Below are 19,206 nucleotides of genomic sequence, written 5' to 3'. Positions count from 1 at the left end.
ATCCTTCCTTAGATACAGGGCCCAAAACTACTCACAACACTCCAAATGGGGTCTGACCAGAGCCTTATACAGCCTCAGAAGGATATTCCTGCTCTAGCATTTGTTATGGGCCAGGGTATGGAGAACCCCAAAGTGTATCATGGAGTTCACCTGACCCACAACTTTTAATAGATTGTGGTATGGGGAGCACACAGCCCACTCTACAGGTGTGGTACAGCAGAAATGAAAAAGCATTTTTAAAAGCAAAACAATATTTATTCTATGAACTCATAGATTTGGAGGTAGGTGAGCACTTTGGTGATAGTGACCACAATTCGATTACGTTTACTTTAGTGATGGAAAGGGATAGGTATATACCGCAGGGCAAGTTATATCTGGGGGAAAAGCAATTATGATGCGATGAGGCAAGACTTAGGATGCATCGGATGGAGAGGAAAACTGCAGGGGATGGGCACAATGGAAATGTGGAGCTTGTTCAAGGAACAGCTACTGCGTGTCCTTGATAAGTATGTACCTGTCAGGCAGGGGGGGGAAGTGGTCGAGTGAGGGAACCGTGGTTTACTAAAGCAGTCGAAACACTTGTCAAGAGGAAGAAGGAAACTTATGTAAAGATGAGACATGAAGGTTCAATTAGGGCGCTCAAGAGTTACAAGTTAGCTAGGAAGGACCTAAAGGGAGAGCTAAGAAGAGCCAGGAGGGGACATGAGAAGTCTTTAGCAGGTAGGATCAAGGATAACCCTAAAGCTTTCTATAGATATGTCAGGAATAAAAGAATGACTAGGGTAAGAGTAGGGCCAGTCAAGGGCAGTAGTGGGAAGTTGTGCTTGGAGTCTGAGGAGATAGGAGAGGTGCTAAATGAATATTTTTCATCAGTATTAACACAGGAAAAAGACAATGTTGTCGAGGAGAATACTGAGATTCAGGCTACTAGACTAGAAGGGCTTGAGGTTCATAAGGAGGAGGTGTTAGCAATTCTGGAAAGTGTGAAAATAGAAAAGTCACCTGGGCCGGATGGGATTTATCCTAGGATTCTCTGGGAAGCTAGGGAGGAGATTGCTGAGCCTTTGGCCTTGATCTTTAAGCCATCTTTGTCTACAGGAATAGTGCCAGAAGACTGGAGGATAGCAAATGTTGTCCCCTTGTTCAAGAAGGGGAGTAGAGATAACCCCGGTAACTATAGACCAGTGAGCCTTACTTCTGTTGTGGGCAAAATCTTGGAAAGGTTTATAAGAGATAGGATGTATAATATGGAAAGGAATAATTTGATTAGAGATAGTCAACACAGTTTTGTGAAGGGTAGGTTGTGCCTCACAAACCTTATAGAGTTCTTTGAGAAGGTGACCAAACAGGTGGATGAGGGTAAAGAAGTTGATGTGGTGTATATGGATTTTAGTAAAGCGTTTGATAAGGTTACCCATGATAGGCTACTGCAGAAAATACGGAGGCATGGGATTCAGGGTGATTTAGCAGTTTGGATCAGAAATTGGCTAGCTGGAAGAAGACAAAGGGTGGTGGTTGATGGGAAATGTTCAGACTGGAGTCCAGTTACTAGTGGTGTACCACAAGGATCTGTTTTGGGGCCACTGCTGTTTGTCATTTTTATAAATGACCTGGAGGAGGGCGCAGAAGGATGGGTGAGTAAATTTGCAGATGACACTAAAGTCGGTGGAGTTGTGGACAGTGCGGAAGGATGTTACAAGTTACAGAGGGACACAGATAAGCTGCAGCGCTGGGCTGAGAGGTGGCAAATGGAGTTTAATGCAGAAAAATGTGAGGTGATTCATTTTGGAAGGAATAACAGGAAGACTGAGTACTGGGCTAATGGTAAGATTCTTGGCAGTGTGGTTGAGCAGAGAGATCTCGGTGTCCATGTACATAGATGCCTGAAAGTTGCCACCCAGGTTGAGAGGGTTGTTAAGAAGGCGTCCGGTGTGTTAGCTTTTATTGGTAGAGGGATTGAGTTTAGGAGCCATGAGGTCATGTTGCAGCTATACAACACTCTGCTGCGGCCGCATTTGGAGTATTGCGTGCAATTCTGGTCGCTGCATTATAGGAAGGATGTGGAAGCATTGGAAAGGGTGCAGAGGAGATGTACCAGAATGTTGCCTGGTATGGAGGGAAGATCTTATGAGGAAAGGCTGAGGGACTTGAGGCCGTTTTCGTTAGAGAGAAGAAGGTTAAGAGGTGACTTAATTGAGGCATACAAGATGATCAGAGGATTGGATAGGGTGGACAGTGAGAGCCTTTTTCCTCGGATGGTGATGTCTAGCACGAGGGGACATACCTTTAAATTGAGGGGAGATAGATATAAGACAGATGTCAGAGGTAGGTTCTTTACTCAGAAAGTAGTAAGGGTGTGGAATGCCCTGCCTGCAACAGTAGTGGACTCGCCAACACTAAGGACATTCAAATAGTCATTGGGTAGACATATGGACAATAAGGGAATAGTGTAGATGGGCTTTAGAGTGATTTCACAGGTCGGCGCAACATCGAGGGCCGAAGGGCCTGTACTGCGCTGTAATGTCCTATGTTCAAGTTAACCTTTTTAAAACATACAGTGAACATCTTAGCAACCATTAATTCAAATACAACCCCAAAGACTACAATATTAAGTAAACCTTTAAGCTTTCCTTTTTAACATCCACACAACTTAAAAACAAAACCTTTATCAGAAGCACATCAGGTTAAACTCACTACTGAAAACATTTATAATTCTGAATTCACCAAATGATCAAGAGATAGTCTTTTGATGGCAGAGAGACCAGCAGTACAGCTGCTGTGTCTGGCTTCAGCTCCAACACTGAAAACAAAACTAAAACACACCCTGCAGCCTGCTCAAAAACAAAAGTAAAAAGCTGACACAGTCCAGCTCCACCCACTCTGACATCACTGCAGTAGTAAACACCCATTTCTTAAAGGTACTCTCACATGACACCTCCCCCCAGGAAAAAAAGAATAAGGTCCACAAAACCTAGCTTTTAAAGGCTCACCTACCACTGATAACAACACTAAAATTTTATCTCCACTGACAAAACTACGAACTTTGGATTTCTGGTCCGCTACCCGTTTCATCACATTTTGTGCAACTTTTAAATGTTGTCTAGCCAATTCACCTTCTCTATTTAATAGTTCCCTAAAATGTGACACGTAATCCAATAATGTAATTTCCGATTTCTCACTCCCCAATTTTTCCTTAATCAATTTAAGTGGTCCTCTTACCTCACGACCAAAAATTGGTTCAAAAGGACTAAATTTGGTTGATTCATTAGGTGCATCCCTAATTGCAAAGAGTACAAATGGAATTACTTTATCCCAATCCTCTGGATAATCGTGACACTAAGCCCTCAACATTGTCTTTAATGTCTGATGCCACTTTTCTAACGCTCCCTGTAATTCTGGATGGTACGCAGTTGATTTAAATTGTTTTATTCCTAAACTACCCATAACTTCTTTGAATAACCTTGAGATAAAATTTGATCCTTAATCCGATTGTATTTCTGTGGGTAGTCCATATCTAGTAAGGAATTTAAGTAACTCCTCCACAAACTTTTTAGTTGTAATATTACGTACTGGAATGGCCTCTGGAAATCTAGTAGACTCATCCATTATCGTTAAAAGATATTGATTCCCACTTTTCGTTTTCGGAAGCGGTCCTACGCAATCAATTAGGACCCTTGAAAAAGGTTCCTCAAATTCTGGAATGGGTATTAAGGGTGCTAGTTTTATCACTGCTTGAGGTTTCCCTATCACTTGACACGTGTGACATGATTGACAAAATTTAACTACATCTTTATGTAGTCCAGGCCAATAAAAAAAAAAATTGAATTTTAGCTTGAGTTTTCCTTATTCCCAAATGACCTGCCACTGGTACCTCATGTGCAACTCGCATCATCTTTCTATACCCTACTGGCAATGGTACTCGATGAACTTCTGCCCAGTTTTCATCCGCCTGCATATGTAAAGGTCTCCATTTTCTCATCAAGCCATCACTTTTACGGTAATAACACTCTGGTATACATTCAGATTCTTCTTCTGTGTATGCTTTCTGATACATCTGGTTTCTTTCTATATCTTTTTGTTGTAACTCCGCCAATGTTCCTGAACTAAAAATATCCGCCTCATCCTCCACCTGTTCTTGTTCTTTTCCAACCATCTGATCAAAAATTATTTCTGATAATTGTACTTCAACGTCGTCTTCATTCTTTGATTTCTCCTCTTGTCTTAACCTGTGACTTTGTGACCTTGTTACTACATAATCCTGGAAAAAAAGGATATTAGTCCTTCAACACTTCAGTTGTCTGATTTTCCACTGGCTTATCAACCACAGTAGGCATCACTCCCTCCTGCGATCCAGCTATATCATTACCCAAGATAAACTGTATTTTTGGACAAGATAGTTTCTCTATTACTCCGACTACCACTTCACCACTCTTCACTGGACTTTCCAACCTTACCTTATATAATGGAACGCTAGTCCTCTCACCCTGAATTCCACATATTACCATCTTTTCTGACAACATTCTTCCCAAACTACATAACTCCTCATCTCTTACCATTAAAGATTGACTAGCTCCCGTATCTCTTAAAATTATGACTTCTTTACCTGCTCCTCCTGATACACGAGTAAACTTTACCCACACAACTAAATTCTTATTTATTGGCACCTTCTTATCAATCATCTCTTGATCAGGCTGTACAATCTTTTGCACCTCCTTCACTTCACTGGGGCTTTCCTTTACCACTTTAACAAACCCTACTGTCTTATCCTGTTTTACCACATCAGCCTTCCCAGTGCTTTTCTTCAACCACCAACACTGTGACTTTATATGGCCTAGTTTATTACAGTGAAAACATTTGAAATTTTTCATTTCTTTTTAAATTTGAGGTACACTCTCCTTATTATCTCCCATCAGATCACCTTTACCTTTACCACTTGAGTATTTCTCATGTTCCCAGTTTCTATCCCTCACAGGCTGAAACTGAATGAATTCATAATTATCTGCCATTTCTGCTGCTAATCTTGCAGTTTTAATCCTCCTCTGCTATTCCACATGAGTTCTCACTACACCAGGAAGTGAAATTTTAAACTCTTCCAAAAGTATAATTTCTCTTCGAGCTTCATACTTTTGGTCTACTTTCAAAGCCCTTATCCACCTATCAAAAGTACTCTGATTCTTTCAAACTTGTGTATGTTTGACCAAATTCTTTCCTTAAATTTCTAAACCTTTGTAGGCTTCAGGCACTAGTTCATATGCACCCAAGATGGATTTTTTTCACCTCCTCATACTTCCCAGATACCTCCTCCGGTAGTGATGCAAACACTTCACTAGCTCTACCTACCAGCTTTGGTTGAATCAGTAATACCCACATGTCCTGTGGCCATTTCATTTGTTTAGCTACCTTCTCAAATGAAATGAAAAAGGCTTCCACTTCCTTCTCGTCAAACCTTGGCAATGCTTGGACATATTTAAATAGATTCCCACCAAGCCTTCGACTTTGACGCTCTTTCTCACTATCCTCATCACTATCATCCAACTGTACGTTTCCCTTTACACCTGCCAATTTTAAGTGACTGTCATGTTTCATGGCCATTTTCTGAAGTTCAAACTCTCTCTCTTTATCTTTTTCCCTGATCTGTATCTCCCTTTCTCTTTGTTTTCCCTCTCAATCTCTTTTGTATTCAAGCTGCTTTAATTCTTTCTCATGTTCCATTTGTTTTTGACATTTCCAGTGGGTCAAACTGTAGCTCACGCAACTTTAAATGCTTAGTCACCGCCATAATTACCTAATCTTTTCGCATTTTGTCAGGTAATGTTAACTGCAATGTTTTTGCCAAATGTAACAGTCTGCTTTTAGTCTCTGTCTGTAAGGTACTGCGTGTGACCGTCTCCACCCTTAAACTTCAGAACCTCTGAAAGAGCCATTGTCCAGAACACACCCCCTACTTTAACTAAAATACCACACCTGAAAAGCAACCACAATATGCTCAACCTTCACTGTCTTTAAGTTCAATAAGCCAATCTAATAGATAGACTTTTATCCCGGACATGCCCCCAATTTGTTATGGGCCAGGGTTTAGAGTAAACCCCAAGTGTATCATGGAGTTCACCTGACCCACAACTTTTAATAGATTGTGGTATGGCAAGCATACGGCCCACTCTACAGGTGTGGTACAGCAGAAATGGAAAAATATTTTTTAAAGCAAAACAATGTTTATTCTATGAACTCAAGTTAACCTTTTTATAACATACAGTGAACATCTTAGCAACCATTAATTCAAATACAATCCCCAAAGACTACAACATTAAGTAAACCTTTAAGCTTTCCTTTTTAACATCCATACGACTTAAAAACAAAACCTTTATCAGAAGCACATCAGGTTAAAGTCACTACTGAAAACATTTCAAATTCTGAATTCACCAAATGATCAAGAGATGGTCTTTTGATGGCAGAGAGAACAGCAGTACACCTGCTTGGTCTGGCATCAGCTCGAACACTGAAAATTAAACTAAAACACACCCTACAGCCTGCTCAAAAACAAAAGTAAAATGCTGACAGACAGCCCAGCTCCACCCACTCTCTGACATCACTGCAGTAGTAAACACCCATTTATTAAAGGTTCTTTCACTACAGATATTTATAGACACACACATTTCTAAACACCCATTTCTTAAAGGTACTCTCACATGACACCTCCCCCCAAGAAAAAAAAAAACATCAACTTCAAGATGGTTTCATTTTTCACCTTTTCACTATCAGAAGAAATGCGCACAGTAAATATACTTTTTCGTTTGAAAAACAATTCCCGTAACAGCCTCCCCGAACAGGGGGTGGAATGTGGCGACTAGGGGTTTTTCACAGTAACTTCATTTGAAGCCTACTTGTGACAGTAAGCGATTTTCACTTTCACGCAAATAGTTATGATCATATAGTCCATTTTTTCCCCGTTTTTCGTCCTCCAACTGAAATCTTTCTTGATTGACAGTCTCTTTGAACAAGAAGGTCTTTGCACAATCCATTCAATTCTCTATGTCTCGGCATTTCTCTTTAAAGTCAGATACTTTAGTTCAATCTGATCACAGAGTCCCTTGTAATTCTCCAACACAGGAGCATTGGTTATCACAGCTTTCTGGCAGTCAAATAGAACATAGAACAATACAGCGCAGTACAGGCCCTTCGGCCCATGATGTTGCACCGAAACAAAAACCATCTAACCTACACTATACCATTATCATCCATATGTTTATCCAATAAACTTTTAAATGCCCTCAATGTTGGCGAGTTCACTACTGTAGCAGGTAGGGCATTCCACGGCCTCACTACTCTTTGCGTAAAGAACCTACCTCTGACCTCTGTCCTATATCTATTACCCCTCAGTTTAAAGTTATGTCCCCTCGTGCCAGCCATTTCCATCCACGGGAGAAGGCTCTCACTGTCCACCCTATCCAACCCCCTAATGCCTGTTGAAAGTCCGCTGTCCATTGAAATTTTCGATGTTTCTTCAGCAAGTCCATCAGTGGAGCAATCATGCTACAAAACGTTTGCACAAATGTTCGAACAAATCCACTCATGCCAAGAAATTGCATTATTTCCCTTTGTCACGAGGGTATTGAAAACTCCTTAAAGAAAGTGACTTGGGCTTTTCCAAATTCACTTTTGGCCAGGTTTATCACCAAACCTGCCTCCTGAAGTCGATCACATGACACATTCTAGCCCTCTCGACATGAATGCTAACGTTGCATTTGCCTTCCTAACTGCCGACTGAACCAACTCTCCCTTAAAAACATTCTGTAGTGCAGTTAGGTCAATTGAATGTTTCATATCTGAGAGTAACAGATGAAGGTTTGAAATGGATGAAGGTTTGTCAACCTAGGCAAGTAAATGGAGTTAAGATACAGCCAAGCCTAGATCTAACTGAATGGCTAATTCCTGGTCATATGTTCCAAGTGGCTTGTGCATTATGTGATTGAGGCTGCTGTCAGCCATGCTCAATTTGTAACACCTTCCATTCATGAGTCATGAAGTTCCGCATTCAAGTCGCAGACCAGGGCTTGAGTGCACAAACCAAGGCTGAAACTCCAGTGTAGTACTGAGGGAGTACTGCCCTGTCAGCAGTTCCATCCTTCAGGTGAGACGTCAAACCAAGGCCCCATCGTCATGCTTGGGTGGATGTAACATATATCATTCTATTTTGAAGAAGAACCAGGGAAGTATCCTTGTGTACTGGCCAATACTCACCTATCAGTCGGCATCATGCAAGAAAACAGATTAATAATTATCTTTATTAGTGTCACAAGTAGGCTTACATTAACACTGCAATGCCCGGGCTGCCTATGGCGCCGAGGACCCGGGTTCAAATCCCAACCCTCGGTCACTGTCCGTGTGGCATTTGCACATTCTCCACCTGTCTGTGTGGGTTTCACCCCCACAACCCAAAGATGTGCATGGTAGGTGGATTGGCCATACTAAATTGGCCTTTAATTGGGAAAAAAAATAATTGGGTACTCTAAATTTATTTTTTAAAAACACTGCAATGAAGTTACTGTGAACATCCCCTAGTTGCCACGCTATGGCGCCTGTTCGGGTATACAGAGGGAGAATTCAGAATGCCCAGAATGTCCAAGTCTTTGGGACTTGTTGGAGGAAACCGGAGGAAACCCACACAGACACGGGGAGAATGTGCAGACTCCGCACAGACAGTGACTCAAGTGGGGAATTGAATCCGGGTCCCTGGAGCTGTGAAATAACAGTGCTAACCACTGTGCTACTGTGCCGCCCATCTGGCCATTATCACATTGCAGTTTGTGCGGGTTTGCCAATGTAAGTTGGCTGCCAGGTTTCTTATATCACAACAGTGACTGCACAACACAAGTACTTAATTGTCTGTAAAGCACTCTTGAGATGTCTATTGGTTGTAAAAAAAAAGTGCTATATAAATGCACATCTTTCTTAAAAGGAACGATCATAGCAAGTAACCAATGGCATGCACAACAAACATATGTTACACTTTGCTAATTAATGTGTGCTAGTGATTGGAAGGGTAGTATTTCAAAGTTTTCAGATTGTGACTAGCTAATTTAATTAAATCATTAAAGTTGTATTCTGTACCTGCAAAGTGGAAACATGCATCTGCATTTTTCACAGCTTGTGTACTTCAACAACCTGAGAGAACTGAGGCAGCTGAATAACAGACTAAAGGTGGAAATTGAAGACACCCCATCAGATAATGAGGTAAGACATGCTGGTTGTTTGGTGAACGTTCTTTCTCCAAGTTCCACGATCCAAATTAAGTTCTGCGACATTACTAGGCAGACTGTCCCATACCCCAGTGCCCACCTCATCCATAATGTTAAATGCTAACATCATGCGAGAGATGAAATTATTCATTTGAACTTATTGTTGGATAATTGCTGGTGAAATATTTCAACAACCTTTACTATATTATATAAAGTTATAATCCAGTCATGGGTTCAGGGTGAAGTACTTATTTATGTGCAGATTCATGCTGTTTATCTAGTACATTTTAGACTACGAGAAAGAGGTTGTTCAAACGAAATTCTATACGATTTTGGAGAAAGTGGAACTGAAGAGAAAGCAGTTGCTAGACGAGATTGAAAATCAAAAACAACGGAAGGAGGCCGAACGCAAAATTCGACTGGAAGGAAAACGAACGCAGAAGGAAAGGATCGAGGAGTACCTGAAAGAATGTGAGGGATTGGTGAATGAATGTAATCCCGTAAATTTTCTTAAGGTAAGTCGCCTTACTACCCCACTGTGTTAATGGGATTTTTGGTTAGCAACTCACGGCCCTGGATCACTATTTACTGAATTACTAATCCAGTAGCATAACCAGTTTGCAGCCGTACCTTCATGTGAAATTATATGCATCTATTCTTGATATGACACGGTGGCACAGTGGTTACCACCGCTGGCTCACAGCGCCAGGGACGTGCATTCAATTCTGGCCTTGGGTGACTGTGTGGAGTTTGTACGTTCTCCCCGTGTCTGCGTGGTTTCCTCCGGATGCTCTGGTTTCCTCCCACAGGCTAAAGATGTTCAGGTTAGGTGGATAGGCTTTGCTAAATTTCCCCAAAGATGTACAGGAGATAGGGCAAGGGTGTGGGCCTAGATAAGGTGTTCTTTTGGAAGGTCAGTGCAGACTCGTTGGGCCGAATGGCCTCCTTCTGGACTGTAGAGATTCTATGGATAAATACATGCTTGGGAACCTGGATGTAGACTTTTTGAATAGCTAATGTTAGTCACTTGTCAGTGAGAATTTATTCAAATTATTGAAAACGTGCAGATAGAATTGGAAAAATCATGGAATCTGGCTGCCCAAGTTTTTTTTTAAAAGGGGAAAGAGAGAAACCCAGCAAGCTAGCAGTCAGTTTAATATCTGATGAGGAAACCTTTAGAGACAATATTCTGAAACAAAATTAACTAACGATCGGAAATGTATGAGCTAAGAAATGAAAGTTTTACCCTTCATTTCTACTAACTCAGTATCAACTTTGTACAGCAATGAGGAGCCATATAACACTGACAAGTCTTTGAAATGCTCATGAAATAAAAATAGTCATCCATTCGAACTCCAATTCAAAGAAATTGCCCCTCTTGGAAGCTCATAAAGTTGTCAATCCAATACAAAGCCATTGAAACCCCCCTTGAAAAAACATTCTCCTCTCAAGTCATAGAATAATTTGCAGCACAGAAGGAGCCCACTTGGCTCATCATGTTTATACCAGCTCACCGTGGAGATTTCCAGTTAGCCCCACTCAGGCCCTATAGCCCTGACCTAACCTTTGTCAACCTGGTCACAATTCTCCTCCCTAATTAGCAATCGAGGAGTACTGGCAGTTACAGAAAACAATATTGAAATGTAGAAACTTTATCAGAATTAAGAGCAAGAAAATTATATCCAGTTAGCGCCACCTCTTGCACCTCTGTAACCTTCAGGTCACTACAAGAAATGGCGCTATAATTTTAATCCAATTTAAAATTCTTGCTTTTAGGTTGCTCACATGCTACAAAGACAGTCAGGTGATCTGCTCCAGCCTGAACAATTGCTGCGCCATGAAATTAAGTTCAAGAATAGTGGGTGCAAACACATCTCATGTTCATCTGAAATTCCTCTCTCTGCTCTTTTAGTGGCGGCATCAACCGATCTTGGTTTTAAAATAGGAATTCCTGCTAAAACAGCAGAGGAATATCAGATGAGTATGTCTTCATTAATCTGTCAGCATAAACACACAACCATTCCAAAAACCTTCAAAGCATTGAATAATTTTAACTACTCAAAAAACTGTCAATCAAACAAAGTACATAGCCCCCCCCCCCACTCCTCCATAGCAGTGGCAACAGCCCCTACTGAACTAAATCCATTTGTGGGGCTTGGAACTCAGAGACATGCATCCATAATGAGATTCCATTGCACAACTGCATAAACAATCCCTACAGATCTATGGTTAGCACTGCTGCCTCAGCTCCAGGATTCCTGGTTCAATTCTAGCCTCGAGTGACTGTCTGTGTGGAGTTTGCATGTTCTTCCCGTGTCTGTGTGGGTTTCCTCCGGGTGCTCCGGTTTCCTCCCACATTCCAAAGATGTGTAGGTTAGTTGGATTAGCCATGCTAAATTGCCCCTTAGTGTCCAAAGGTTTGGGTGGGGTTACTGGGTTATGGGGATAGGGTGGAGGTGTGGGATTAAGTAGGGTGCTCTTTCCAGAGGGCGGTGCAGAATCGATGGGCTGAATGGCCTCCTTCTGCACTGTAAGTTCTATGGTATCTCAGTACATCAGAAAGCCGAATTATCCACGCGTCCTGTGGTGTGTTTCATGGTGGCGGGGATGGCCCTCCATTGGCCGGCAGTGGTATCTTCTGGTCCTGCCGCTGTCAATCGTTTCCCATTGTAGGCATCCCCAGCCGCTGGGGAACCTGCAGTGGGGGTTCATCGTCAGCGGGACCAGCAGATCCTGCCAGTGGGACCAGCCAGAAAATTCCAGCCAGAGTCTTTGAAGTTTTTTGATCAGACGTCCAGCTATCTTTTTTTTCAATGACTCACCAGCTGGAGTTCGTCAATAGGTGTAGCATCTATTCAGGTTTTTCATAGGTTTTATTGACATCCGGGCTTTAAATCAAAGTAAAACTCAAAGCACAGAGTGCAGATGCCCCATTTCAATCAGAGTCACAAAACTTAGGAATGCATTATATTTGTTTATTGGACAAAGTACTCTAATGCATCGGGACATTTACACAGTGCTGGTCATTTAAACCTTTTAAGGACATCCTGAGATCAATCATTGCATTAAAAATATATTTAACCAATTATACAGCATATAATTTGACATTTTGAAGTTGGCAAGAGCTATTGAAGGATCCAGACTCCACAGCAGGCGTCCCCAAGATTAATGAACTGACTTAGCTGACATGTTCCGCACAGCCTTCAGGAACCCTCCAGCTTTGAAGATAATACCAATATTATGGAAAATTGCACAAATTGCATTTGCAATTCAAATGCCATTCCTAACATGACTTTACGTAAGCGACGAGTTGTGACCGACCAGATTTCCTTCCCATCCTGAATAGCCTGGAAATTACAAATTTGCAGGCCCCCATGCATCCAGTTTGGACCTTGATACAGGTTTGATCAACATTGGCAGGGGAGAATCTTGCATCATATGGACTTTCAAAAGATGTTCGGAATCACATTATAGAAATGTTGGCAACACTGACACATAGGATGAAAGGGGTGACAGTGTTGAGATGAAATTGGCTAAAAGGCAGAAAGTTGAGTAGGGGGTGAACATTTTCATCGAATTATCATAGAATTTACCGAGGTACAGTGAAAAGTATTTTTCTGCGAGCAGCTCAACAGATCATTAAGTACATGAGAAGAAAAGGAAATAAAAGAAAATACATAATCGGGCAACACAACATATACAATGTAACTACATAAGCACTGGCATCGGATGAAGCATACAGGGTGTAGTGTTAATGAAGTCAGTCCATAAGAGGGTCATTGAGGAGTCTGGTGACAGTGGGGAAGAAGCTTTTGAGTCTGTTCCTGCGTGTTCTCAGACTTCTGTATCTCCTGCCCGATGGAAGAAGTTGGAAGAGTGAGTAAGTTGGGTGGGAGGGATCTTTGATTATACTGCCCGCTTTCCCCAGGCAGCGGGAGGTGTAGATGGAGTCAATGGATGGGAGGCAGGTTTGTGTGATGGACTGGGCGGTGTTCACGACTCTCTGAAGTTTCTTGTGGTCCTGGGCCGAGCAGTTGCCATACCAGGCTGTGATCCAGCCCGATAGGATGCTTTCTTTCGTGCATCTGTAACAGTTGGTAAGAGTCAATGTGGACATAGAAAACATAGAACATAGAAAAACATAGAAAAATACAGCACAGAACAGGCCCTTCGGCCCACGATGTTGTGCCGAACCTTTGTCCTAGATTAATCATAGATTATCATTGAATTTACAGTGCAGAAGGAGGCCATTCGGCCCTTTGAGTCTGCACCGGCTCTTGGAAAGAGCACCATACCCAAACTCAACACCTCCACCCAACACCAAGGGCAATTTGGACATTAAGGGCAATTTATCATTGGCCAATTCACCTAACCCGCACATCTTTGGACTGTGGGAGGAAACCGGAGCACCCGGAGGAAACCCACGCAGACACGGGGAGGACGTGCAGACTCCGCACAGACAATGACCCAAGCCGGAATCGAACTTGGGACCATGGAGCTGTGAAGCAATTGCGCTATCCACAATGCTACCGTGCTGCCCTTAAGAACAAATAAATCTACACTATATCATTTTACCGTCATCCATGTGCCTATCCAATAGCTGCTTGAAGGTCCCTAATGTTTCCGACTCAACTACTTCCACAGGCAGTGCATTCCATGCCCCCACTACTCTCTGGGTAAAGAACCTACCTCTGATATCCCTCCTATATCTTCCACCTTTCACCTTAAATTTATGTCCCCTTGTAATGGTGTGTTCCACCCCGGGGAAAAAGTCTCTGACTGTCTACTCTATCTATTCCCCTGATCATCTTATAAATCTCTATCAAGTCGCCCCTCATCCTTCTCCGCTCTAATGAGAAAAGGCCTAGCACCCTCAACCTTTCCTCGTAAGACCTACTCTCCATTCCAGGCAACATCCTGGTAAATCTTCTTTGCACCTTTTCCAGAGCTTCCACATCCTTCCTAAAATGAGGCGACCAGAACTGTACACAGTACTCCAAATGTGGCCTTACCAAAGTTTTGTACAGCTGCATCATCACCTCACGGCTCTTAAATTCAATCCCTCTGTTAATGAACGCGAGCACACCATAGGCCTTCTTCACAGCTCTATCCACTTGAGTGGCAACTTTCAAAGATGTATGAACATAGACCCCAAGATCTCTCTGCTCCTCCACATTGCCAAGAACTCTACCGTTAACCCTATATTCCGCATTCATATTTGTCCTTCCAAAATGGACAACCTCACACTTTTCAGGGTTAAACTCCATCTGCCACTTCTCAGCCCAGCTCTGCATCCTATCTATTTCTCTTTGCAGCCGACAACAGCCCTCCTTACTATCCACAACTCCACCAATCTTCGTATCGTCTGCAAATTTACTGACCCACCCTTCAACTCCCTCATACAAGTCATTAATGAAAATCACAAACAGCAGAGGACCCAGAACTGATCCCTGCGGTACGCCACTGGTAACTGGGATCCAGGCTGAATATTTGCCATCCACCACCACTCTCTGACTTCTATCGGTTAGCCAGTTCGTTATCCAACTGGCCAAATTTCCCACTATCCCATGCCTCCTTACTTTCTGCATAAGCCTACCATGGGGAACTTTATCAAATGCCTTACTAAAATCCATGTACACTACATCCACTGCTTTACCTTCATCCACATGCTTGGTCACCTCCTCAAAGAATTCAATAAGATTTGTAAGGCAAGACCTACCCCTCACAAATCCGTGCTGACTATCCCTAATCAAGCAGTGTCTTTCCAGATGCTCAGAAATCCTATCCTTCAGTACCCTTTCCATTACTTTGCCTACCACCGAAGTAAGACTAACTGGCCTGTAATTCCCAGGGTTATCCCTAGTTCCTTTTTTGAACAGGGGCACGACATTCGCCACTCTCCAATCCCCTGGTACCACCCCTGTTGACAGTGAGGACGAAAAGATCATTGCCAACGGCTCTGCAATTTCATCTCTTGCTTCCCATAGAATCCTTGGATATATCCCGTCAGGCCCGGGGGACTTGTCTATCCTCAAGTTTTTCAAAATGCCCAACACATCTTCCTTCCTGACAAGTATTTCCTCGAGCTTACCAATCTGTTTCACACTGTCCTCTCCAACAATATCGCCCCTCTCATTTGTAAATACAGAAGAAAAATACTCATTCAAGGCCTCTCCTATCTCTTCAGACTCAATACACAATCTCCCGCTACTGTCCTTGATCGGACCTACCCTCGCTCTAGTCATTCTCATATTTCTCACATATGTGTAAAAGGCCTTGGGGTTTTCCTTGATCCTACCCGCCAAAGATTGTTCATGCCCTCTCTTAGCTCTCCTAATCCCTTTCTTCAGTTCCCTCCTGGCTATCTTGTATCCCTCCAATGCCCTGTCTGAACCTTGTTTCCTCAGCCTTACATAAGTCACCTTTCTCCTCTTAACAAGACATTCAACCTCTCTTGTCAACCATGGTTCCCTCACTCGACCATCTCTTCCCTGCCTGACAGGGACATACATATCAAGGACACGTAGCACCTGTTCCTTGAACAAGTTCCACATTTCACTTGTGTCCTTCCCTGCCAGCCTATGTTCCCAACTTATGCACTTCAATTCTTGTCTGACAACATCGTATTTACCCTTCCCCCAATTGTAAACCTTGCCCTGTTGCACGTACCTATCCCTCTCCATTACTAAAGTGAAAGTCACAGAATTGTGGTCACTATCTCCAAAATGCTCCCCCACTAACAAATCTATCACTTGCCCTGGTTCATTACCCAGTACTAAATCCAATATTGCCCCTCCTCTGGTCGGACAATCTACATACTGTGTTAGAAAAGCTTCCTGGACACACTGCACAAACACCACCCCATCCAAACTATTTGATCTAAAGAGTTTCCCCTCAATATTTGGGAAGTTAAAGTCGCCCATGACTACTACCCTATGACTTCTGCACCTTTCCAAAATCTGTTTCCCAATCTGTTCCTCCACATCTCTGTTACTATTGGGGGGCCTATAGAAAACTCCTAACAAGGTGACTGCTCCTTTCCTATTTCTGACTTCAACCCATGCCGAATTTCCTTAGTTTCCTGAGGAAGTATACGCGCTGTTGTGCTTTCTTGGTGGTAGCGTCGACGTGGGTGGCCCAGGACAGATTTTTGGAGATGTGCACCCCTAGGAATTTGAAACTGCTAATCATCTCCACCACGGCCCTGTTGATGCTGACAGGGGTGTGTACAGTACTTTGCTTCCTGAAGTCAATTACCAGCTCTTTAGTTTTGCTGGCATTGAGGGAGAGATTGTTGTCGCTACACCACTCCACTAGGTTCTCTATCTCCCTCCTGTATTCGGACTCATCATTATTCGAGATCCGGCCCACTATGATCGTATCGTCAGCAAACTTGTAGATGGAGTTGGAACCAAGTTTTGCCTCGCAGTCGTGTGTGTACATGGAGTAGAGTAGGGGGCTAAGTACGCAGCCTTGCGGGGTGCCGGTGTTGAGGACTATTGTGGAGGAGGTGTTGTTGTTCATTCTTACTGATTGTGGTCTGTTGGTCAGAAAATCGAGGATCCAGTTGCAGAGTGGGGAGCCAAGTCCTAGGTTTTGGAGCTTTGATATGAGCTTGGCTGGGATTGTGGTGTTGAAGGCGGAGCTGTAGTCAATAAATAGGAGTCTAATGTAGGAGCCATTGTTTTCGAGATGCTCTCGGGATGAGTGTGGGCCAGGGAAATAGTGTCTGATGTGGACCAGTTGCAGCGGTATGCGAATTGCAGTGGATCAAGGCGTTCTGGGAGTATGGAGGTGATGCGCTTCATGATCAACCTCTCGAAGCACTTCATTACGACTGAAGTCAGGGCCGCTGGTCGGTATCATTGAGGCACGTTGCCTGGTTCTTCTTTGGTACCGGTATGATGGTGGTCTTCTTGAAGCAGGTGGGGACCTCGGAGTGGAGTAGGGACAGGTTAAAGATGTCCGTGAATACCTCTGCCAGCTGGTCCGCGCAGGCTCTGAGTGCACGACCAGGGATCCCGTCTGGGCCCGTCGCCTTCCAAGGGTTCACTTTCAGGAAGGCCAATCTGACTTCGGAAGCTGTGATGGTGGGTATGGGTGAATTATGGGCTGCTGGGGCACTCGCCAGCGGATTGTTGGTTACCTGCTCGAACCGAGCATAGAATGCATTGAGTTCATCTGATGCACACCTGATGCATGGGAAGACTGCAATTTACAGTCAACTTCATCCTTTAAATGGCACCCTTATTTCACCAGCTCCCGTGGGCTGCATATTAAACGTGCCTTCCAACTTGAACAGCCAACCACTCATATACACAATCCCTGATAGCCTGGCCTCCAGAGCCAGAGGCCTTGAACTTCCAGAGAGCTCATGTACTCGGACTTTAAAGTGCAGCCTGAGTTTGGGGTTCATTCTGACTACTCTCGGCCTCCCTCCATGTAACCGTCATGAGGCTGGAAATCACCCCTTGTCAGAGTCCCCCATTCTGCTCATGCAGTCTGGAATCACACGGGACCCCACCCAGGGACCCCTGTGCTGACCCTGTGGATTCACCTCCTCCCACCCATTTTCCGGCTCCACTCAAGAAGGGAAATCCCTCAGCAATGATATCACTACAAACCCAGTTAGGAGGACATGTGATGCGATGCCTTCAAACCAGCTGCCGGATCCCTTTGAACCTCGATTCTCACAGCCATGAGGGACCGCTAAGGCTCGCAACTGACCCCGACCCCCGAGATGCCAAGACTTAACCCCCTTCCGCATCCTCTCTGGTGCCCCCTCTGCACTTGGCACCCTGGAAGGTGATAGTGACCTGAGCACTCAGCTCCGTTTCCCTTTTGGAGGGGAGGTCAGCAGATTCTCCTTTTTATGCAGCTGATGTGATGTCATGCGGGTGCCTGATGAATATTCAGTGAGGGGGGAAGTCCCGGAGGGAGGGCTCGCTATTAATGTATTTAAATTATCTTCCCAGCCTTCTGTGGCGGGATTTTCATTATTTTACTGGTGAGGAGCCTGGAAAATCGAGGAACACGCCGGCGAGAATCGCATTTCCCGATTCTCGGCTAATGTTGCACCCATGTCGCTGTTCTTGCTGACGGCTATTGCGGGCTGAAATTTGTCCCCTGAGAACCGAGAGCTTGAAAGTCCTTTTTTTTAAAGAAAGTCCCAGCCTGATTCCAAAGTTCTGAGTTCACATGTAAAGAAGTTGGAGCTCCTGATACTTCAGCCACGAATGCCTGCCTTCATGACCTGCTGTACATTCTCCTCTTCAAAGGACTGCTGTGGCAACCCTGAAAGCTACTCTCCGAGATCTGAAAAACATAATTCCAGAGCGGGAAAGAGCTTCCTTCTTCACAGAATCACAGAAAAATACAGTGCAGAAAAGGCCCTTCGGCCTATCGAGTCTGCACAGCCACATGAAAGGCACCTGATCTGCCAATCCTAATCCCATTTGCCAGAGTTTGGCCCACAGCCTCGAAAGCTAAGACGTGCCCAAGAGCTCATTCAGGTACTTTCTAAAGGATGTGAGGCAACCCGCCTTTACTACCCTCCCAGGCAGTGCATTCCAGACCGTCACCACCCTCTGGGTAAAAATGTTTTTCCTCAAATCCCCCCTGAACTTCCTGCCTCTCACTTTGAACTTGTGTCCCCTCGTAACCGACCCTTCAATTAAGGGCAACAGCTGCTCCCAATCCACCCTGTCCATGCCTCTCATAATCTTGTACACCTCGATCAGGTCACCCCCTCAGTCTTCTCTGCTCCATCGAAAACAACCCAAGCCTATCCAACCTCTCTTCATAATTTAAATGTTTCATCCCAGGCGACATCCTGGTGAAACATATTTGCACCCGCTCCAGTGCAATCACATTCTTCCTATAATGGGGTGACCAGAACTGCACACAGTGCTCCAGCTGTGGCCTCAACAGCGTTCTATATAACTCCACCATGATTTCCTTGCTTTTGTAA

General features: G+C 43.8%; 1 protein-coding gene across 4 annotated transcripts in view; it reads left to right on the top strand.

Moving 5' to 3' along the window:
• Positions 1-19,206, top strand: part of LOC140408554 (uncharacterized) — a 74,203-nt gene that overhangs the window by 3,432 nt on the left and 51,565 nt on the right. For 3 of the 4 annotated variants that reach the window (XM_072495929.1, XM_072495927.1, XM_072495926.1), the window contains exons 2-3: positions 9,145-9,231; positions 9,518-9,751. In XM_072495929.1, the coding sequence (XP_072352030.1) occupies positions 9,145-9,231; positions 9,518-9,751 (321 nt within the window). The remainder of the gene's footprint in view (positions 1-9,144; positions 9,232-9,517; positions 9,752-19,206) is intronic. The other variant, XM_072495928.1, reaches the window with a different exon arrangement.

This window comes from Scyliorhinus torazame, chromosome 3, assembly GCF_047496885.1.
Source record: "Scyliorhinus torazame isolate Kashiwa2021f chromosome 3, sScyTor2.1, whole genome shotgun sequence".
Taxonomy (NCBI): Eukaryota; Metazoa; Chordata; class Chondrichthyes; order Carcharhiniformes; family Scyliorhinidae; genus Scyliorhinus; species Scyliorhinus torazame.
The sequence above is the reverse complement of the archived record's forward strand: the minus strand, read 5'-3'. Positions and strand labels throughout refer to the sequence as shown.